The sequence below is a fragment of the Thamnophis sirtalis genome, unplaced genomic scaffold (genome assembly GCF_051295495.1).
Source record: "Thamnophis sirtalis isolate CommonGarterSnake01/CBP01778 unplaced genomic scaffold, rThaSir2_p1.2 scaffold_13, whole genome shotgun sequence".
Taxonomy (NCBI): Eukaryota; Metazoa; Chordata; class Lepidosauria; order Squamata; family Natricidae; genus Thamnophis; species Thamnophis sirtalis.
The window spans coordinates 31,253,700-31,276,758 of record NW_028261393.1 but is presented as its reverse complement, the minus strand read 5'-3'; the positions used below and the strand labels follow the sequence as shown (position 1 = coordinate 31,276,758).

Here is a 23,059-nt window from a genome sequence, read left to right as displayed (position 1 = left end):
ATTAGGGGACTGGAGGCTAAAACATATGAAGAACGGTTGCAGGAACTGGGTATGTCTAGTTTAATGAAGGGACATGGTGGCTCAGTGGCTAATATGCTGAGCTTGTCGATCAGAAAGGTCAGCAGTTCGAATCCCTAGCACAGTGATGGCAAACCTTTTTTGGCTCGCATGCAGGAGTGCAGGGGGATCATGTGCAGGCATGCCACACCTGTAATGCTATGTGTGCGACCCAGCTCGCATGGGCATGCTTCACCCCCTGCGCGCATGCATGCACAACCAGCATTCCCTCCCACCTACTTTTGGTGCACTTTCTTTGCCCTCCCCAGGCTCCAGAGGCTTTCTAGGAGCCTGGGGAGAATGAAAACAGCCTCCCCCCCCCCCCCCAGACTTCAGGAACGGACTGCCAGTTTGCTTCTAGGGACGTTTTTTGAGCATTCAGGGCAAAAAAAAGCCCCAAAAGAAGGCTGAAGTTAGCTGGCCAGCACACGCATGCATGCTGGAGCTAACAGGGCAGTGCCCCGCGTGCCACCTGTGGCACGTGTGCCATAGGTTCACTATCACAGCCCTAGCACCACATAACAGAGTGAGTTCTCGTGACTTGTCCCAGCTTCTGCCAACCTAGCAGTTCAAAAGCACGTAAAAAATACAAGTAGAAAAATAGGAACCACCTTTGGTGGGAAAGTAACAGTGTTCCATGCACCTTTGCTATTTAGTCATGCCGGCCACATGGCCACGGAGACATCTTTGGACAGCACTGGCTCTTTGGCTTTGAAATGGAGATGAGCACTGCCCCCTAGAGTCGGGAACGACTAGCACATATGTGTGAGGGGAACCTTTACTTATAGTTTGATGAAAAGAAGGACCAGGGGAGACATGATAGCAGTATTCCAATATCTCAGGGGCTGCCAAAAAGAAGGGAGTCAAGCTATTCTCCAAAGCACCTGAAGGCAGGACAAGGAGCAATGGATGGAAACTAATGAAGGAGAAAAGCAACCTAGAAATAATAACTTCCTGACAGATCAGTCAGAACAATAAACCAGTGGAACAACTTGCTTCCAGAAGTTGTTGGTGCTCCAACACAAGAGATTGGACAACCACGTCTGGAATGTTAAAGGGTTTCCTGCTTTTAGCAAGGGACTGGAACTAGAACGCCACCAAGGTCCCTTCCAACTCTGTTAGATAGTCCTCGACTTATAATGGTTCACTTAATGACCGTTTGAATTTAGGGTGGTATTGAAAAAATGAGTTATGACCATTTTTCATAATTATGACCCTTTCAGCATCTCTATGGTCATGTGATTTACATTCAGATGCTTGACAACTGACTCACATTTATGACTGTTACAGTGTCCTGGGATCATGTGATCCCCTTTTACGACCTTCTGACAAGCAAAGTCAATGGAGAAACCAGATTCACTTAACAACTATGTTACTAATTTATCAATTGCAGTGATTAACAAATGCAGCAATAAAAGTGGTAAAATGGGTCAAAACTCACTTAACAAATTTCTTACTTAGGTGTATAAATGTTGGGCACAATTGTGGTGATAAATTGAGAACTATCTGGATTCTGTTATTCTTTCAAATAGGAGTCAGCTGCCCAGCCGCCAAAATTGGATCACGTGACCGCTGCAACGGTCTTAAGTGTGAAAAACGATCATGCCACTTTTTCTCGTGCTGTTGTAACTTCGAATGGTCACTAAGCGAATGGCTGTTACTCAACGACTATCTCCAATACAAAAAGTGAAGCAGTCCGTGCACAGAAGTCAGAGTCACAGGCCGCTGAGCGGCGTGTGTGCGTCTGAAATGAACGGCCCTTGCGAGACAGCCCTCTAGAGGCCGCGAGGGGAAATGCACAGCGTTCACCTCCGCAGCTCCGGGGCCGCCCTCATTCCGCGCGGGAGGATGTCGTCCCACCCTCTTCTTCGCCGATTGGCCTTCGTTAACTCCTCCCCTCCCCCTTTGTCCCTCAGGCCAGCCCGGAGGAGCACGCGCGTATGGAAATCCGGCCTCCTTCGACCGGAAGCCGCCTCCGGTTGCCTTGGCGACGACGCGACGCCCCTCTCGCCGCCTCTGGACGCTGGCAGGGGCTTCTTTCTGCCTGCCCGCCATGTCGCTGCGGACGCTGCCGCTGCTCGTCCTGAACCTGGGCGGGGAGATGCTGTACATCGTGGACCAGCGGCTGCGCGCGCAGAGCATCCCGGGAGACAAGGCGCGCCAAGGTCAGGGGGCCGCTGGGAGGGGCCCCGAGAGTGCAGGCCCCGTCGCCTCCCTCGCAGCGCCTTTGCTGGTGCCCATCCGATCTTGATTTGTTTGCCATAGTAATAAAGTGCGCAGTGAAAGTGGGATTAGGCCATATTTGTTCTTGATGATGAAACCTCTTAGCGCTGTGGTCGACCTTTGTCCCTGGACCCGGTTGGAATCGGGCCCAAGGGGGGAAAGCAGGGAGACCGAGGAGCTTCTCTGTCCCCTGCAGGCTCCTCCCGAGCCCGAGGAGCGTCTTGCCTCCTAGGCTTTTGGAGAAGGGCCCCTTCTGCTTTCAGGCAAGAACAGCTGGGGTTCACTTTAAAAGGTATTATTACTCTCTGTGTGTATCAGAAATGGAGCCGTGGGTGTGAAAGTGAACTAGAGAAACCAAACACCAAGATGAGAATAAATCAGCTCACATGCGAATGGCGGTGGCTAGTAGGAAGACCTTCACACACACACACCGGGTTCAAATGTAGAATAGAATAAAGCTGGAAGGGACCTTGGAAGTCTTCTAGTCCAGCCTCCTGCTCAAGCAGGAGGACCTATACAATATCAGAAAAGAGACTGTCCAGTCTCTTCTTTAAAAAAACCCACTGCTGAAGCACCCACAATTTCTGGAGGCGAGCTGTTCCACTGGTTAATTGTCCTCACTTTTCGGACGTTTCTTCTTAATTCCAGGTTTCTTCTCTCTTTTATTAGTTTCCAATCGTTCAGGACCTCTGGATCCAAAAACACCCAAATTTAGTTTAGCTTTGTTTATTTACCTCTACGTGTTCTGAAAACAAAACTCTTATGAGAAATGGAGAGACTGAAAAATAACAAAATAGTAATATTTGTTTGGTTGTTTGACCAGGTTGTGCTTCATTTTTCGACCTCTTCGAGTGAAATCAAACAATCCGGTTCTGCAGATTCTTCTTGTTGAGAAACATGCAATCACTCTAAAACAATAGCCCATCCATGTGGATCTGAGGATGGCTCAGCCTAGCTTGGTTCCCTATGAATATTTTTGTTTGTTTGTAGCTGGACACGATAAAAGTTGAGCTGCTGCTGAACTGTTGCGTCATTTTCAAGAATTTTTAATGCTGGGAAAATGTCATTCTTTTCCAGAGTGTGAAATGGGCTTGAAAAGTGATACAATCCCATTTCATAACACCTATATCACTGCCACTTTAAATACTACTCAATAGCTATCTTCTGCTGTGCAATATCTTATTAAGTGGAAAACTAAAAAAAATGTACATCCTTCTTCAATTCTTTTCTTTTCCGCGTTGTTCTCGGTGTGTTCTTAGTACTTGACCCGCCATTTTTTCTGTTTTATGCTTCGTATAGATGAATGGACTGATGTGGACAGGAGACGAGGTACTGTAACATTTTTAGACCTGCCCTGAGATTCCAAACTATGTATATGCAGTATGTTGAAGGTTGCTGCCAGAAAATCTCTTCAGAGCAGTTACTCAATTACAAAAAAATGTTGTGTTCAAGTTGTGGAAGTGTATGGTCTGTTTTATGTGTTATAAGGTGAATCCATCAACTTATTAGGCTCAAAAACGTGTTGAGATGGACAGCTATAGAAATCAAATAAATAAAATAGAAAAACTATTGGAATCATTGTTGAACAGGCCAATTGGTTAATCCAGGTTAAATATTGTCATTATTTGACCTATTGTAAAACATCCTAAAAATATTCATTGTGCTGTTTCTGGCTTCGCTTTTTAATCTATTCATGCCTGATAATGCAGATTATCCAGGAACACGTATACTATATTCTGTATTTCAGTTATTGACATCCTATGAAATTTTGTTTCTGTTTCCCACAGTAGATAGCTCCTGTCCCTTTGGAAATTATTTCCTAGCACTAATTATTACAGTTCCAGCAAGGGATGAAGCGAAGGGATGCTTGCTCTTAGGAAGAATCATGGGTCCAAATAAGCATAACTACAAAAGTGGCTACCTTTCATAATAGGCTGCAAAAGCAATAGGAAGAAAAAGCATGCATCTAGCAGTCTTCTTAAGTGTGGAAGTTAGCATAAAGTGCAAGTCCTTGCAATAAAGTCTGGAGATGGTGTCAGTTAGAGTCAAACGTGCCTGGAAAAGCCAGTATAGGGGAAACACCAGCTGAGATTTGTGAGGTTGAGTTCAAATCTTCATGTAGCCAGGGAACTCATTGGGACACATTTTTCAAGGATAAATTTGGATGGTGATAATATGCATTCATGACCCAGGAAAAGGAAAGAAAATTCCAGAAGTGAAAATATATTTTAAATTAATAACCATTTAAAAAATATTGCCTATTCTCATAGTAGTAATATACTTTTTGGCAATAAGCATTCTACTAGCTATAGATGTCTTGCACTCAAGATAATGCTTTATAAATGTCTACACATTATTTGACAATACTTGATCAATGTTAAATTGAATCAAAAAAAATTTGCCAATAAAATTCCCTGCTGTAATTTGACTATAAACTGACAGAATTAAGATAACATTTGGAATTCCAAGATCTGCTTGTTTTGTTCTGCAGTGGGGCAAAAAAGTATTTAGTCAGCCACCAATTGTGCAAGTTCTCCCACTTAAAAAGATGAGAGAGCCCTGTAATTGACATCATAGGTAGACCTCAACTATGAGAGACAAAATGAGAAAACAAATCCAGACAATCACATTGTCTGATTTGGAAAGAATTTTTTTGCAAATTATGGTGGAAAATAAGTATTTGGTCACCTACAAACAAGCAAGATTTCTGGCTCTCACAGACCTGTAACTTCTTTAAGAGGCTTCTCTGTCCTCCACTCATTAGCTGTTTGAACTTGTTAGCAGTATGAAAGACACCTGTCCACAATCTCAAACAGTCACACTCCAAACTCCACTATGGTGAAGACCAAAGAGCTGTTGAAGGACACCAAAAACAAAATTGTAGACCTGCACCAGGCTGGGAAGATTGAATCTGCAATGGGTAAGCAGCTTGGTGTGAAGAAATCAACTGTGGGAGCAATAATTAGAAAATGGAACACATACAAGACCACTGATAATCTCTTGATCTGGGGCTCCACGCAAGATCTCATCCCATGGGGTCAAAATGATCACAAGAACAGTGAGCAAAAATCCCAGAACCACACGGGGGGACCTAGTAAATGACTTGCAGAGAGCTGGGACCAACGTAACAAAGGCTACCATCAGTAACACATTACGCCACCAGGGACTCAGATCCTGCAGTGCCAGACGTGTCCTCCTGCTTAAACCAGTACATGTCCGGGCCCATCTGAAGTTTGCTAGAGAGCATTTGGATGATCCAGAAGAGGATTGGAAGAATGTCACATGGTCAGATGAAACCAAAGTGGAGCTGTTTGGTAGAAACACAACTCATCGTGTTTGGAGGAGAGAGAATGCTGAGTTCATCCAAAGAACACCATATCTACTGTGAAGCACGGGGGTGGCAACATCATGCTTTGGGGCTGTTTCTCTGCAAAGGGACCAGGACGACTGATCCGTGTACAGGAAAGAATGAATGGGGCCATGTATCGTGAGATTTTGAGTGCAAACCTCTTTTCATCAGCAAGGGCATTGAAGATGAAATGTGGCTGGGTCTTTCAGCAGGACAATGATCCCAAACACACCGCCCGAGCAACGAAGGAGTGGCTTCATAAGAAGCATTTCAAGGTCCTAGAGTGGCCTAGCCAGTCTCCAGATCTCAACCCCATAGAAAACCTTTGGAGGGAGTTGAAAGTCCATGTTGCCCAGCGACAGCCCCAAAACACCACTGCTCTAGAGGAGATCTGCATGGAGGAATGGGACAACATAACAGCAACAGTGTGTGCCAACCTTGTGAAGACTTATAGAAAACGTTTGACCTCTGCCATTGCCAACAAAGAATATATAACAAACTATTGAGATGAACTTTTGATATTGACCAAATACTTATTTTCCACCATAATTTGCAAAAAAATTATTTCCAAATCAGACAATGTGATTGTCTGGATTTGTTTTCCAGAGGAAGGGAGGGAGGGGTCACCTGTGGGTATTCTCAAAGCCTGATTGGTCCAAAGACTGAGAGCAAGGATTTAAATACTGGTGCCTTCCAATCCTGGCCCAGTTTCTCTCAGTCTTTCTTGGTCTAAGTACTGTTTGAGAATATTCCATAGGTAGGATTTAATTTTGTTCGAGCTGGCTTTCTATTTGGCTTAATTGGGCACTTTAAAAGTTTTCCTAAATTCTAAATTGTGCAGCTGTGGCCCCAAGGGACAGTTCTCTGCCTTGGGCGGTTGGGGAGGGCCCTGTGGGGTGTTTTAGCCTCCCCCCTGCGGGCCCGGAGCCTCAGCCCTATCCCCAGGATTGCGGGGGTGCCAGCTCCTGATTTCAGCTACAAAAGGAGCAGCTTTACTTTAAGGGAACGGCGGCAGCAGCAGTTTCGGCGCCACGTGGAGCGCACAAGCTGCCTGCGGAGCCGCCGATCGCTCTGGGTGGCTGCTGCTCTGCTGAATTTTCTCTGGCTATTGAAGGGGATAAGCGGGGGTGAGGAGAGCGTGCCTGGGTGCCACGTGGCTCTCCCCGACTGTGTTTGGTGCGGCCCCGGCCCCTGGAAGTCCAGCTGAGCCGCTTGTGTTTATTGGAGGCCTCTCACCCTTGCACGGAGCTCCGGCGGCCATTTTGGCTGCCGCCATGTGCGCAGGGCCTCTGCTTCGGCCTGCAACGAGGGTGAGGCCTGGCAAGGAGAGCTTGGCCTAGTTCCCCCACAGGCCTTTAGGTCCTGGTCCCGGCAGGGCCTACAGAGGCCCATGTTTCTGCTTCCCTCGTCGGACACATGAGTAACTATGGACGAGGGAGCGGAGATCCCCCAGGGTCAGGTTGGTGGGCCCGATCAGGGGTGATGAAGCCCTGGAGCTGGAGGTAGGGCAGGGGGTTCCCCCCCCCCCGGATCCTTGGCTACCCAGCGCCCATCTAGGTCCTCCACCAGGGAGGAGGCCAGGCGGCATAGGGCAATTGAGAAGATGTTTGCCAGGGCAGAGAGGCAGATCAAGTCAGCCAGGCCCTCATCCCGAGACAGGTCCAGGTCTCCTCTCTGGCCTATTTCTAGCCGGTCTTCCCCTAGGGGGTTTAGCCCTTCTTCTTCCTCGAGCTCCCCCGACAGGCCTCAGGCCTATTCCAGAAGGAGGGGTTCCCCCTCTCCTTCAGGTGATCCTTTGGAGGGCACGTCTAGGGGCCCCTGCACCTCTCGCAGGTTGGCTCCTCAGGGCCTAGTTCTGCTTATGGGGATGTAGAGGATTTGGATAACCTCCCTGAAGGTCTTAAAAGGCTTATTTCTGCAGCCATTTCACGGGGCATTGCCCAGCGGGACAAGTGCTCCCTTTCTTCCAGGCATGGGGAGCTAGGCAGGGCCCAGTATCGTGCTTCCTCTCCTTCCATGGTTAGCAAAGCTTCGTTCTTGGGGGTGGAGAACCTCCAGGACATGGGCTTCTCGGATGATGAAAATGTGGGTCTCCCTGATGAGCCCTCTTCTGCGGGCCTCTTTGTTCCAGCCATGTTCAAAATCCTCTTGGACAAGACACGGCAGACCACCAAGGTGGGGACGGGGGATCCTTTGGTGCCCCCTCCTAGGGATCCTGACATGGCCATGTTTTCTGCCACAGCCATGAACAAGGAGGAGATTCCGGCTCCTCCCCTGTTTCTGGTGGTCTTGACCAACCAATGGGCTCGCCACTCCAATTTCTTGGCTCCTGGGAGTAGGTCCACAGAGGCCTATCGTCACATACCTATTCTGCCCGCTCACCGCAGGTTCCTGAGGTTTTCTCACGGAACCCGCCATTACCAGTACAGGGCTCTTTCTTTCGGGCTGGCCTCGGCTCCCCGGACTTTCATGAAGGTTCTGGCGGCCGTGGCGGCTCATCTGTGTTCCATCCCAGTGTGGCTCCAATGTTATTTGGACGATGTCTTGGTTCAAGCGGGGTCTCTTCCTCAGGCCATCTCGGACCTTCGGCTCACCATTCGGAGCCTTCAGAGCCTGGGCTTTTCGGTGAACTTTGGCAAAAGCCATCTTTCCCCCTCCACGTGTATTCTCCACCTGGGGACGGTCATAGACTACGTGTCGGGGGTGGTGCGCGGATGGGTTCTCGGATGGCTCAGGGCAGGTGGACGGCCTCAGATCTCCGCCACCAGATAAATTGGCTGAAGCTGAAGGTGGCCCGCCCTGGATCTGCGTCACTTTCAGTCCTCGGTGGAGGGGCCTTCTTTATGCCTTCCCTCCCATTCCCCTCGTTCCGGGGACCATGAGGAAGGTAGTAGCGGAGAAGGCCCAGGTCATAGTGGTGGCCCCGTATTGGCCCAGGAGGCCTTGGTTCGTGGACCTAGTCCAGCTGTCGGTGGCCCCTCCGTGGAGGATTCCACGGGAGGAGGTGATCTTGCGGCAGGGGGCCCTGCTTCACCTGGAGCCCCAGTGGCTCCATCTGATTGCCTGGCTCTTGAACGGCAGCTGCTGAGGGGGGCTAACCTGTCCTCCAGGGTCATTCGTACCATCGAGGCGTCTCGGTGTCCATCGACGACCCGCGTTTACAATTCCACCTGGGCGGCCTTTTTCCGGTGGTGTTCTCCTCTTGGCATTTCTCCCGATAGGGCCACTCTTCCCAACGTCTTGGACTTCCTGCAGAAGGGCCTTGACAACGGGCTTTCACAGAATACTTTGCGCTGCCAGGTGGCAGCTTTGTCTTCGGTCCTGGGGGGGGTGTGGTCTTCTTCCCCCTCCCATGTTCCCCTGATCAAGCATTTTCTGAAGGGGGCGGCTAATCTCAGGCGTCCCCCCGTCCACAGGTTCCCCACATGGGATCTTCCCCTGGTGCTCAGGGCTTTGACGGGGGCCCTGTTCGAGCCTCTCCGGTCTGTGCATCTCCGGTTCTTGTTGCGGCGTTGTTGCCACACTGGAGGGCTGCTCATGTGTCCTTGCCTAATCAAAAGGAAAACACCAGACAGAATTCCTTGGGATGAGCTAAGCTTCGAAAGAACTTCGAAGGGCTCTTTTATTAGAAAAGTTAGTTACATCGTCATCAAAAAGGAGTGTATCAAAAGGCATATATAATCACACATGGTACAAGTAAACTAATGAAAAATCACAGCATTCTAAAAATAAACCAATAGAAAATCACACCATGGCAAAGGGTGGGCAAAGGGGGAATAGAAAGTTACAAGCTGCATGGCATTGGGAGGGGGAAAGGGGGAATAGAAAGTTACAACACAGCATAGGGGGGAGAAGGGGCAGGTGTGGGAGTAACTGGCTCACATAGTTCTTGTTACATGAGGCTGCATAGTGAGTCCTGACAGTTAGGCCGGAAAGATGTTTCTGGTGCGATGTTTTTGCATCCCTGTGTATGTGTGTTTCAGACAGCAGAAACTGCCCTGCACACAAACACCCGGAATGGATTCCAACATCATCTCTATTTTTGTTTTAAAAGGCAGCGTCTCCCTCTTTGTCGCTAGGTATGCGGAAGGGATCTTTCCCCATGAAAGGGGTTGACTGTTCATGTAACTCCATGTGGTTGACAATGTGAATATTCTTCTGTGGAGCCAAGCTAGAGAGTATATTCTTACACATAGTTAATAAAGAGGGTACACATTGAATACAGCAACACAACAAAATCAGCAGAGCAACAAGGGTTATAATGGTCTTGACAGTATTTCCCAACCAGCTAAAATTAGGTAACCAAGAGGTCAGCCAATCCCACCAGGAGTCCGAGGCCTTATATGTTTGTCTAACTGCTTGAACAATATCATGTAATTTTTCCACACTGGTTTCAATTTCTCCAGACTGGTTCAAATAATGACAACAGGTAGCATTCAACCAAACACATAGGCCTCCTTCCTTGCTTAATAAGTAATCCAGAGCTAATCTATGTTGAGTTAAAATTCCAGCTAAAGAGTCAACTTCGGCCTGCAGGGCTTGTATCGTGGTGTTAGCTAGGATTTCCATTTGAGCAGATAAAATACGCAATTGTTTAACGTTCCATGCAACACCCAAGAGTGGTAGGGCTATAGCAATAAATCTTTCACCCTCTGTCAGATTGGTATTGTCAGGATCATAACCTAAAGCTGGATCGATTGCTTTCTTTTGTCTGGCCCACCCAAATTGTTTCTCCCAGGCACTATCGGGTTGAGACATGGGATGTGCTGAGATTCCGGCAGGTGCCAGAGTTCCAATAGTGCAAGTACCATTCCATACAGGGGGCAACACCTTCCCAGCCCAATGACCACAAAGCCAGTACAGGCCAGGTGGTATCCCATACAAATAATACCCATGATGGCCCCAGATTTGTTCCTGTATTCTGTTAAAGGCAACCATCCCTCTCCTGTTAGAGAATAAGTCTATGATTATACTATCTTCTTTTCTACACTTAAAATGCTCAGGTAATGATAAGTGCGAACAATTGTAGCCAGTTTCCGTAATTTTGAAAGTAGCATTGCAGTGGGGATAATCCCCAACAGAAAAGCGGTTCAAAGGGATTTGTTTGGTGATACCACCAATAGTTACTGCTTCATAACCTTCATGCAAAACATTCCACCATATAATGCAGATGGGGGCAAGAGGGGGTAAAACCCGATGTGTCAAAATATACTGGGCAGAATCGTAGATAGTATGTGCACGATTACTTTTTGTGGAATATAGCACAGTAACATTCCAGCCTGTGAGGTTTAAAGTTCCAGAGACTAGAATGGGCCAGCCCTGCATGTTAGAGGAAGGGCCGTGCGTACAAACCCAGCAATCAGACAGATTGTTAATACGGGTAAGGTTATGTATAAGAAGATGAAACTCATTTACATGCCAATCCACTGTGCATTTGGGCCGATGATGTGGGGTGGAGGCATCCTTTGCCCCAGCAGGAACTGCCTGACATTCCCCAACCCAGATAAGCAAAAACAAAATGACCATCAATAAAGCAAAGATAACCATGTGATATGAAAACGCTCTGCAGTCCACGGGCTTGGAAACTTCCTCCCACCATGTTCGAAAGTAGAGTGACCTGCGGCGAAACACGGGGCAGCCAGTCGGGGGAGTGTAGGGTGGAGGGTGCTCTGCCCTGTTCTCCAGGTCAGAGACAGAGACAGCCTCAAGCTGTGGTTCCTGCTGGTTGGTCATGGTCAGGCGGCTTCTGTGTTTGTGTAGGTGGTTGTGTCGGTGGTTTGGGCAAATATGATCTTACGTGCCGTCCTGGAATCCAAAGAACCTTGTCTTTTAGTTGGATTGCAGCGTAGCCCCTTCCCCAGGTAATCAGGTCAGCAGGTCCTCGCTACGTCAGGTCAGGCAAGCAGCGATAGTAGACAGGTGGACGGGGGGTGTCAGCAGAAGGTGGAGCTGCGAAATGACGAGTTGCTGCTGAGGAAGGCGGCTGACCGGTGAGATTTAAAAAGTTTAATGTATAGAGACAAAGATTAAGAATGTTTTGCAAAGCTGGGAGGCTAGGGGGCGCTTTCCCCTTTGTTTCAATGTAGCGATCAAGGGAATGCTTAAGAGTCTGATTAGCGCGCTCAACCATAGCCTGTCCTTGGCTGTTATATAGAATGCCGAATTTATGCACAATGTCCCATTGGTTACAAAAAGCAGCAAAGGCTGCACTGGTATAAGCAGGCCCATTGTCTGTTTTTATCTCTTTTGGGCGTCCCAGCGATGCAAAGGTTCGAATGCAGTGGTTGATAACATGTTTTGTGGCTTCGCCCCTTTGTGGGGTAGCAAACAAGAAGCCAGAGAATGTATCTATAATTACATGTAGATACTTCCAAGGAGCAAAGGATGGATATTGAGTCACATCCATTTGCCAAATTTGGCAACATTCTGTCCCTCTGGGATTAACTCCCATAGGGAGGGAATGCGCTTGCCGGCTACAGGTGGGGCATTGTTGAACAATGGCAGAGGCCTCATTTGCAGTAATGCCAAATTGTTTCATGAGCGCTTTCTTGTTTTGATGAAAATAGGAATGACTCTCCCATGGAGTGGGAGCTGTCAAGGTTAAAAGAGAAGAGGAGTTGGCAGCAGCCGCTGCTGCAGCGTCAGCCACATCGTTGCCTTCCTGGAGAGGCCCAGGGAAGGGCTGATGGCTTCGGTTATGGGAGACATGGAAAAAATGGGTGCGGGCAGAAATTAACTTTTGCAAAGATAAAAAGAGCGAGAGTAATTGTGGTTCCAATGAGGGAGAAAGATAGGCCTCATAGATTGATTTCACAATCTGAGTTACAAAGAGGCTATCCAAAATCAAGTTAAAGGGTTTATTTGGAAAAGTAGAAAAAGCCAAAATAGAGGCAGCAAGCTCCGCACGCTGAGCGGAAGTCTGCCGGGGGGGGGGGGTAATTTTTGTGCACCACCGACCATTCTGCTGCCAGGCACAAGCACCATATGTCTTGCTTCCGTCAGCAAAAATAGTCATGGCATGAGGAAGCGGGAGAGGGGAATATGGAGTGTGCCATTGCAAGGGAACAGTTTTCAAAAGAGCCAATCTAGGGTCGGGAGGTGCATGGCAAGAAATCTCACCTGGCCAGTCAGCAAGTGAGAATTGAAGGTTTTCCGAGTTAGCAAGTAAAGTCTCCCAAGTTGATAAAGAACAAGGGACAAAAATCGTGGAAGGTTCAATTCCGGCCAACAACTTTGTTCTGACATGGGCTTTTGTAATTAGAGCTGCAAAAAGGGTAGGTTTCTGAGAAATAGTGGATTTTGGGGTGTGAGACAAGTGTACCCATTCAATAATTAATAATTTTGAAGTTTTTTGCACCACGGCTCCTGTTGGGAGCCCAAGCATGTTACATATAATGAAAGCTAAGGGGGTGTTGTCCTGAAGACGATCCACCCAAATTTGAGCAAGGGCCTCATTTACCTCTTTTAAAACTTGCTGATGTGTTTCATCTAATTTAATAACATCTGCAGGGTTTTTGCCCATTGTTAATGCAGAAAACAAAGGAGCCAGTTGAGGGGTTGTGAGCCCCATATATGGGCGTGCCCAGTTTATTTATTTATTTATTTGTCAGTTAATGGAGCCCAAATATTGCTGTAACTGTACTAATGTGGGAGTGTGTGGCAAGTCCAATTTTGGCATTGCAGGTGCAGCATGAGAAGCCAAAAGCTTATGACCCAGGTACGAAAAAGGTTGTGCTGTTTGAATCTTTTCTGGAGCTATGTACAGGCCATTTTTATGGAGAAGGTTAGTCAGAAAAGGTAATGTTGCTAAAACCATACCTGGGGGCCCACATGCCGCTACTAAGATATCATCCATATAGTGGTAAATTAAAAAGTGAGGGTGTGCCGTCCGATACGGCTGCAAAGTTTTATCTACAAAATATTGACACATGGTGGGGCTATTGAGCATTCCCTGAGGCAGGACTGTCCATTGAAAGCGAGAAGCAGGTTTGGAATTGTTAAATTCCGGAACAGTAAATGCAAACAGTTTGCGATCATTTTCATGGAGTGGTATAGAAAAAAAGGCATCTTTTAAATCAATGATCATGAGATCGCATTCTTGGGGAATCAAATTTGGATTGGGGAGGCTGCACTGCAGCGCTCCCATGGGTTGGAGAATTTTATTAACAGCCCGCAAATCATGCAAAAAACGCCATTTACCAGATTTCTTTTTTATAACAAACACTGGGGTGTTATACGGGCTCAGGGATGGCTCAATGTGTCCTTTTTGTAATTGTTCCTGCACTAGTTCTGTTAAAGCCTTGAGCTTTTCCTGAGTTAATGGCCACTGTTCGACCCAGACAGGGGTTTCAGTTTTTAAAGTTAGTCGCAAAGGATCAGAAAGCAAGGCAGAAGAAGACATGACAAACAAAATAGAGAGCAGTTACTGCAAGATTAGTTTGGCATTAAATTGATGCATAAGATCACGGCCCCACAAATTAATATGAAGGGGCAAAATGACAGGTTTGATATGGGCTACTACAGAAGAATCAGTAGAAACAACTGATAGCCAATGCTTACTGATTTTTGCCGTTTGGACACCGCCTACACCGCGGACTGCGGGAGACGCTTCAGTAGGCCAATCAGGTGGCCACTCCTCCTCACGGATGACCGAAACGTCTGCTCCGGTATCTAAAATACCAAGAAAGGAGTGGCCCTTAATTTGAAATTTAGCTGAGGGGCGGGCATGTTTCATTGTTTTTTCTATAGCCATGGCTTCATGGCTGTCATGGTAATCATTTGGGTCTGTCTCGAGGGGTACCGGAATGGCCGTGGCCACCAGGGATCCCTCGGGAACATGCATTGGGACATTAGGAATAAAAATCAAAGCAACAGAAGAGAAATCAGAAGAGTCAGTAAGAAAGGGAGTAGCAAGAACTCCTTGAGACATGAAATCACGATGAGGAAAGACCAAGAGAGGCATCGTAGGGGGTAATGGAAGAGAGGTAGCCGGGATCACCGGAAGAAAATAAGAAGAGCCAGGCATTGGGGCATCTATAGATTCATTTGCCAAGAGATTGAAATAAGAAGGAAAATAAGAATCAGCCTTTTGTGTGGGGCTGGCTGAATGCCCCAGGATTAGTTTCCCGACTGTGAGTCAGGTTTAGGCATGGGGTTTGTGTGACCTTGATTTGCCCAATGAAGTCCCCTTTTGCAATGAGGACAGACAGTTTTTGGCTTCGGTGGGCAAGAGCCTGCGGCAGCGGCCCCACCCCCAGGTGCACGGCACTGAGAGCGAAAATGGCCAGGCTTCCCACAATTAAAACAGTTGCCTGATTTTGGATTATTTCAGGAAGCTCCCTAAATGGCCATGGCCAAGATTTCCATGTTATAGGTGTTAGTGCCAACCACCCGACAAGCCTTCAGGTAGTCGGCAATGGTGGCATCAGGTTTGCTCACAAGAGGGTGCAAAACCTTTTGACAATCCGAATTAGCATGTTCATAAGCCAATTTCATGAGCAATTCATTTTGAGCATCAACATTTTCAATTTGATGTGTCAACGCCTTTTGCAGGTCATCAACAAAGTCAGAGTATGCCTGATTTGGGCCCTGTATAATTTTAGAAAAAGATTTTAGGGGGGTGGATGACACCTCATCCACCTTTTTCAGGGCTGCCACGGCTGCTTGAGAAATTATGGTAAAAGCAGCCGCCGGAGAGGTAACCTGCTGTTGAGGTGTGAGAAAGGCACCTGTGCCATACAAATGGGCATCGGGTCACAAGAGCAGGTAAACCCCTGTGAATGGCTTTTTGAATTTCATGAGCATATTGAGACCACCAAATAGAATATTGGGAAGGGGTCATCAGCATACCACACAACAGTTTCCAGTCTTCTAAAGTCATAGTGTAAGTATTAGCTGTGGTTTCAAACAACCCTTGTGCATACGGAGAGGTGATCCCATATGAGGAGACAGCAGACTTAAGGTCCCTGATAACCTTGTAAGGGATGGGGACATAATTTGGAATATTTTGGCCCGGATTATTTGGGTCCGGAATCATTTCAATTGGAAAACAGGCAGAAGCGTCCTCTAAAGAGATGTCCCCTTGTTGAAAACCTTCCCTTACAGCTGCAGCTATGGCACCCTCACGAAAGGGTGTCACAGAAGAAGCCAGTGGTGTTTCTGAATGCTGAGGAGCTTCAGGGGCTGAGGGTGACAGAGGCATGCACACAAGGGAGGAGGAAGCCTTGGATTCAGAGGGTGAATTTAGTGAAGAGGTTTCCAAATATGGCGGGGGTGGTGGTCCCCCCATCATGGCTTTTTCATGAACTTTTAAACATTCCATGACGATCCACCAAGTGAAAGTATTTTCGGTGGTGCCCTTGGAGGGTCATGGAAATACTTTCCTAATTTTACCCAAATGGCTGTTCGAATTGAGCCCTTCTCAGGATATGTGGGACAATTTTGATAAATATACCTGAGAAGGTTAGTAAGATCTTTTTTCGAAGGGATGGGGAGAACGTCCCCATTGTTTTTTAAGATTAATATTGAGGACTTGGTCAATTCTCTAAGTTCAAAAAGATGTGCAACCTAGGGCTTAGAGAATTCTGCCCCCATAACTCATGATTCTGGGAGGATGCTCCGTCTGTGACGGCCAGTCCTGGTATGCAAGGGGCGTTCCTTTGCCGGTAAGCACGGGGGTGCCAAGTGAGACGGATGAGGCGACGAGCTCGGCCAGCGAGATCACGTCGGGGTCACCAGTTGCGGCATTGTTGCCACACTGGAGGGCTGCTCATGTGTCCTTGCCTAATCAAAAGGAAAACACCAGACAGAATTCCTTGGGATGAGCTAAGCTTCGAAAGAACTTCGAAGGACTCTTTTATTAGAAACGTTAGTTACATCGTCATCAAAAAGGAGCGTATCAAAAGGCATATATAATCACACATGGTACAAGTAAACTAATGAAAAATCACAGCATTCTACCAATAAACCAATAGAAAATCACACCATGGCAAAGGGGGAATAGAAAGTTACAAGCTGCATGGCATTGGGAGGGGGAAAGGGGGAATAGAAAGTTACAACACAGCATAGGGGGGAGAAGGGGCAGGTGTGGGAGTAACTGGCTCACATAGTTCTTGTTACATGAGGCTGCATAGTGAGTCCTGACCGTTAGGCCGGAAAGATGTTTCTGGTGCGATGTTTTTGCATCCCTGTGTATGTGTGTTTCAGACAGCAGAAACTGCCCTGCACACAAACACCCGGAATGGATTCCAACATCTTGTCACTGAAAGTGGCTTTCCTGGTGGCGGTTACCTCCGCCCAATGTATTTCAGAACTGGGCGCCCTGTCTTCCAGGGACGACCTTTGCCATTTTCATCAGGGCAGGGTGGTGCTTCGCCTTGATCCTACCTTCATCCCGAAGGTGAATACTCCCTTTCATAGGGCTCAGGAGGTCGTCCTGCCCGACTTTTGTCCAGGCCCGTCCAATGATAGGAAGGAACTTTGGCATCGGTTGGACATTTGCGGATTTACCTCCAGCGGACTGAAGGGATCCACAAGGAGGCCTTGTTTGTTTCATTCCAGCCGGGGATGCTAGGTTGTAGGGTGTCCTCGGTCACCATTGGCCGGTGGCTTCATCAGGCCATTACGGCGGCCTACGGGGCGGCTGGTCATCCGGCCCCGTCGGGCATCACGGCCCATTCTACCAGGAGTGCCGCGACTACGGCGGCGTGAGCCACGAGGGCCCCGTTTGAGGATATTTGTCGTGCGGCCACTTGGGCTTCTCCCACGCCTTTCATCTGACATAATTGTCTGGATGCCTTCGCATCTGCGGACACATCGTTTGGTTGGAGGGTCTTGCAGAGGGAAGCGGCTGATGCTCCCCTTGGGTCCTAGTGGTTTTCTTGTTCTCCCTCCCTGGGACTATAGCTTGGGTATGTCCCACAGGTGACCACTCCCTCCCTTCCTCTGGAAAAAGAACATTGGTCTTGCCTGAATGTGTCTTTTAAGAGGAAGGGAGGGAGTGGTCACGACACACCCTGAGTGTTGTTCTGTTGGGGCCGGGGTGTGTGTGGTTCCAGGTTTTTGTTGTTGTTGTTGTGTTTGTTATTTCAGTTCTACCGTTCGTCTTCGAGGAAACTGGGCCAGGATTGGAAGGCACCAGTATTTAAGTCTTTGCTCTCAGTCTTTGGACCAATCAGGCTTTGAGAATACCCACAGGTGGCCACTCCCTCCCTTCCTCTTAAAAGACATGTTCAGGTAAGACCAACGTTCTTTTTCTCATTTTGTCTCTCATAGTTGAGGTCTACTTTTGATGTCAATTACAGGCCCCTCTCATCTTTTTAAGTGGGAGAACTTGCACAATTGGTGGCTGACTAAATACTTTTTTGCCTCACTGTATTTATTTGCTTTAATTTAAAAATAAAGAAAAATATATAGAAAAACATAAAAAATACATTGAAAAGAAAACCCATTTTAAACACAGCATTTGGCACACAGAGTACTATTGATTAGTATTTTTAGTATTTAGTATTTTATTAATACTTATAGGCCGCCCTTTTCCCTGAGGGGACTCAGGGCGGCTTACATAAAATAAGGGAGGGGGAAATACGAAACAATAAACATAAAACAATACATAAGAATAAAATAGTACACAACATTCATTCAATATTCGGGAGGGGGCAGGTTGTGATCTTATCCCCAGGCCTGACGAGCTAGCCAGGTCTTAAGGGCTGTGCGGAAGGCCTGGACGGTGGTGAGGATACGAATCTCCACGGGGAGATCGTTCCAAAGGGTCGGAGCTGCAACTGAAAAGGCTCTCCTCCGTGTAGTTGCCAGTCGACACTGACTGGCAGATGGAATTCGGAGGAGGCCCAATCTATGCGATCTAATCGGTCGCAAGGAGGTAATTGGCAGGAGGCGGTCTCTCAAGTACGCAGATCCACTACCATGAAGGGCTTTGTGAGTGGTAAGTAGCACCTTGAAGCGCACCCGGAGATCAACAGGTAGCCAGCGCAGCTCGCGGAGGATAGGTGTTATGTGGGCGAACCGAGGCGCACCCACAATCACTCGCGCGGCCGCATTCTGGACTAGCTGAAGCCGCCATATGCTCTTCAAGGGCAGCCCCATGTAGAGCACATTGATTAGTCTTTCCATTGCATTGAAAGGGAAACAATTTGTAAACAGTTAATCTAGAATCTATCAATCTAGAATGGCATTGTCTTTCCATTATAGAAGAAAGTATATTTTAGATGCCTCATTCTGTAGTTCCATAGTTTTAAAAACATTGATTGATTCTGCATTTTTGGTACATAATTCAGAATCATGTTCATATCTTTAAACATTACTCTTTTCCCACCATATAAATAAATATATGGATTTTAAATCAATATGGAGTGATATTGAAGCAAACCCAGTCAGAAGAAGACATCTTATAGAGCCCTCTGTCATCTTACACTTTCATTATAATAAGGTTGGCAGTTACTTCTTTGAAACATTTAATTGATATCAGCAAATTTGAGAGTCAAAGTACAAAACTAAAAAAGCCTGTTTACTGAAATCATAACCATGCTTATCACATTTTATTCCTCCCAAAACATAAAATATATAAAGGAAGAAACAATAACAAACCCAGTTGCTATTAAGCTTCAAAGGTCTACAGGGAAAAATTGTTTTCACAGTATTGTACAATGTCAGTACTGGAAATAAATACCAAATGAGGATTGGCCACAAAGAAAGGCTGCCTGCTTGTCTAATTACCCCTTTCTTCCAAGATGATGTAACCTTGAAGAGGCCCCTTGTAATTACCCAACATGAGAATCAGAATAATGTAGCAAAAAGTAGTATTTGATGTAACTTGTAAATATACTATAAATGTCTTTATAAATAATAACCAGCATTTTGAGTTGGGCTCGGAATAACTAGAGAAAGGTATTGTTCTGTCAAGAGGTATGCTTCAGTGCATTTTAAGTAAGTCTGCATCATGTTGTTCAATGATGAAGAAATAGAACAGATGAGGAACTAGTAAAACCTCTTAGCCAGAAAGAGTGTTGTGAAAATATCTACAGATCCCTCACATCCTGGACATAAACTGTTTCAATGTCTTCGCTCAAGACAACATTATAGGGCATTGCACACCAAAACAACAGACACAAGGAGTTTCTCCCCACCATGCCATCTCTCTGTTAAACAACTAATCCCCACAATACTGCCAAACTACCTAGTAGGACTGTATTACTATTTTTGTTCTCATCTTTCCTGTTATCTATTTCATTACGACTATAACTTTGTTGCTTTTATCTTAAATATATTGTTTTATTTAGCATCCTAGTATGATTTGTGTTGATTGCTTATTTAGTATCCTATGATTATCACTAAGTGTTATATGATTTATAATGAATATATTTTATGATTATTATGATCATGATTTATCACTTATTGTTTGTACGTACACTGAGAACTTAGAATAGAATAGAATTTAGTATTGCTGGCTGAGGGATTCTGGGAATTGAAGTCCATCCTCTTCAAGTTGCCCAGGTTGAGAAACATTGTCTTAGAGCAGCGGTTCTCAACCTGTGGCTCGCGACCCCTTTTGGGGTCGAACGACCGTTTCACAGGGGTTGCTGAGACCAGCGCAACTCTAAAGTTTAGACTTCACCTCGCGTTCCTTGAAATCCCTGTGGATGGGCTCTAGAATGGGCGTGCAGCGCATCACCATGGCTCCACGCCATAAAAAACATAGGTGTGCGTGCACACCCCGTACAATTAGCCTTGGAGACTTTGTAATGGTGGGAAAGTGTTCCTGCAAGGGAGGAAGGGGCTTAGGTCCTGCTCCGGGCTGTAATTATGCAGGGCGTGCACATGGCTATGTTTTCCATGCTGCTGCCAGGTACTTTTAACTATATCTAAATCCACAACCAGACCTGTCATCAAGAGCCAAGCTCAGGAGCCCAAATTGGCACCATTCACACAATGAAAACCTGCTTGCTAAAAGTACCATAAACCATGCACAAAGGAAAAGAGCAAAAATAAAATGCAATGCAAATAAACAATTTAAAAAATGATACAAGTAGAATTACTATTAAAAATAAAATGTAACAGAGAAAATGATATGTATGAAAATATAAAGTTGGGTTTCCTGAAATGCCACCCCGAGAAGCCATCAGAGAAAGTAAATAAGCAAGGGCAACAACGAAAAGGAGGAAAGATGAGGAGGAAAAGGAAGAAAGGGTAAAGCAGAGGAAGCAAAGAAGGGGAATCAAGAGTAGGAGAGAGGGTAAGAGGGAGGAGATGAGAGGAGGAGGGGAAGAAGAAGGGAGAGAGGAGGGAAAGGAAGAAAGGGTAAAACAGGGGAAGCAAAGGAGGGGAAGTAAGAGTAGGAGAGAGGGTAAGAAGGAGGAGGAGGGGAGGAAAGAGGGGAAGAAGAAGGGAGGAAGAAGAAGAAGGCAGAGAAGGGAGGTAGAGAAGATAGAAGGAGCAAGGTTGTTGCAAAATAAAATGGGGTGGCAAGAAAGTAACCCAAACTGTGTTCTATATATTTGTAAGAAAATAACGATAAATGCTTAATGATGATGATATAATTAATGGTAATTATAAGAGTGTATATTTGTGAATGAACTTGAAAGAGAAAATATTTTTTTTTAAAAAAATTAAAAATAAACAATGTATGATGTTTGCCTAATAAATTAAGGTTAAGCTTACCACCACCACCAAGGTTAAGAGCATTCCTGCAAACAACCCCAAACCAGGTTGAAGATCCATCCAGGCAGGATAAGCAAGTTTGTGAATGCAGCTGCAGGCAACTTAGTTAAGGAGGCTGTGGGAATAAAGCCACTGTGTGTCTCTGTCAGTGGTGGGTTTCAAAAAATTTTGGAACCTCTTCTGTAGGTGTGGCCTGCTTTCCGGGTCCACTGGTGGAACCTCTTCTAACCGGTTCGATAGATTTGACAAACCGGCTCTACCAAATAGGTGCAAACTGGTAGGAACCCACCTCTGGTCTCTGTGTATGTGTGTATATAGCAGCCGAGGTTGTCCAGCCTCCAGGACGAGATTCTTTTCAGACCCAAAATTTAGGAGCAGACAAGATGTTGGCTGCCTCTATAAAAAAGATGTGGAGACTAGTCTAGAAATAGTGCAAAGAAGAGCAACCAAGAGGATTAGGGGACTGGAAGCTCAAACATGAAGAACAGTTGCAGGAACTGGGTATGTTTGGTTGAATGAAAAGAAGGATTTAAGGGTGATATGATAGCAGTCTTCCAATATCAATATCTACATTACGATTCATAACAGTAGCAGAAGTACTGCAGTTATAGAGTAGCAATGAAAAAAAATTTATGGTTGGGGGTCACCAGAACATGAGGAACTGTATTAAAGGGTTGCGGCATTAGGAAGGTTGAGAACCACTGTTTTAGAGGATAATACCAGAAATCAGGAGGGTGTGACAACTTGAAGAATGACTCCGATCAACAAGATAAATTTAAGCTGTTTGCATTGGCCACACTGCATCTAGAATATTGTATCCATCCCTGTATGTTGTGTTTTAGGAAGGACATTGATAAACTAGAGTTTGTCCATGGGAATGCAATCAATATAGTAAGAATGCAAGGAAAATGTTGCAAGGAATGTTTGGAGGTTGGGATATGTCTTCGAGTATCTGAAAGGCTATCATGTAAGAAGGCAGGGCAGAATTATTCAGAACTATTTCAGAAAACAGTACAAGAAACAAGTTTAAATAGCAAGGAAATCAATTTTGAATAGATATCAGAAAAAATGTATTGGTAAGAGCTGTTCAACAATGGAACAAGACTCCTATTAGCAGTGTTTCTTAAAATGTGGTTCTAGTACCCCTCTTGGGTCCACATAATCAAATTTATTTGCCAGCCTATGTTGAAAAATATCAGTATTAATATCCTATCAAATGAAAATTGGTAACTGGTAGTGACAAGGAATGCGTCTCTCTCTGTGTGTGTAAATGTTTAAGAAACACTGCCTTAGAGAACAGTAGGCTCTCCTTTGCTAAAGGCATTTACACAGACTGAATGGTCATTGATCAGGCATGTTGATGTTATGGGCTCTTGCAAGAGTTGGACTACATCAGGGTTGGCAAACCTAAACACTCAAAGACCCATTTGGACCCATTTCCCACAGAAAAGAAAACACTGGGAGCCACAAAGGTCCTAACCAGAAGCCCCCTGTTCAATTCTGGAGCTGACCAGAAGTTCAGTTCCCCCACTAAAGAATCTCCTCCTAGTGCAGTGTACTTTTTACTCTACCTGTCATAACCGAAAGTCCTATCAATTGTAGAGGCAACTGGAAAACCCTCCCCTTGCCATAGAGTCTTCTCCTGGCGCACTGTGCTTCTCTTCCCCCCCTCCACCGGAAACGCCTCTCAAAATTATGGCGCCAACAGGTGACGGAGCCACAGCAGAGGGAGGAAAGAGCCACATGCGGCTCCAG

General features: G+C 46.1%; 1 protein-coding gene across 3 annotated transcripts in view; it reads left to right on the top strand.

Annotated features, from left to right (window-relative positions):
• The first annotated feature begins 1,982 nt into the window (after positions 1 to 1,982).
• OSCP1 (organic solute carrier partner 1) overlaps positions 1,983 to 23,059 on the top strand; it is a 34,524-nt gene continuing 13,447 nt past the window's right edge. Inside the window, exon 1 of one of the 3 annotated variants that reach the window (XR_015698392.1) lies at positions 1,983 to 2,222. Coding sequence is in view for 2 of the 3 variants with exons in the window: in XM_087728226.1 (XP_087584352.1) it covers positions 2,111 to 2,222 (112 nt within the window). In the remaining variant the exon portion in view is untranslated. The remainder of the gene's footprint in view (positions 2,223 to 23,059) is intronic. The other 2 variants (XM_087728226.1, XM_087728225.1) reach the window with 2 other exon arrangements.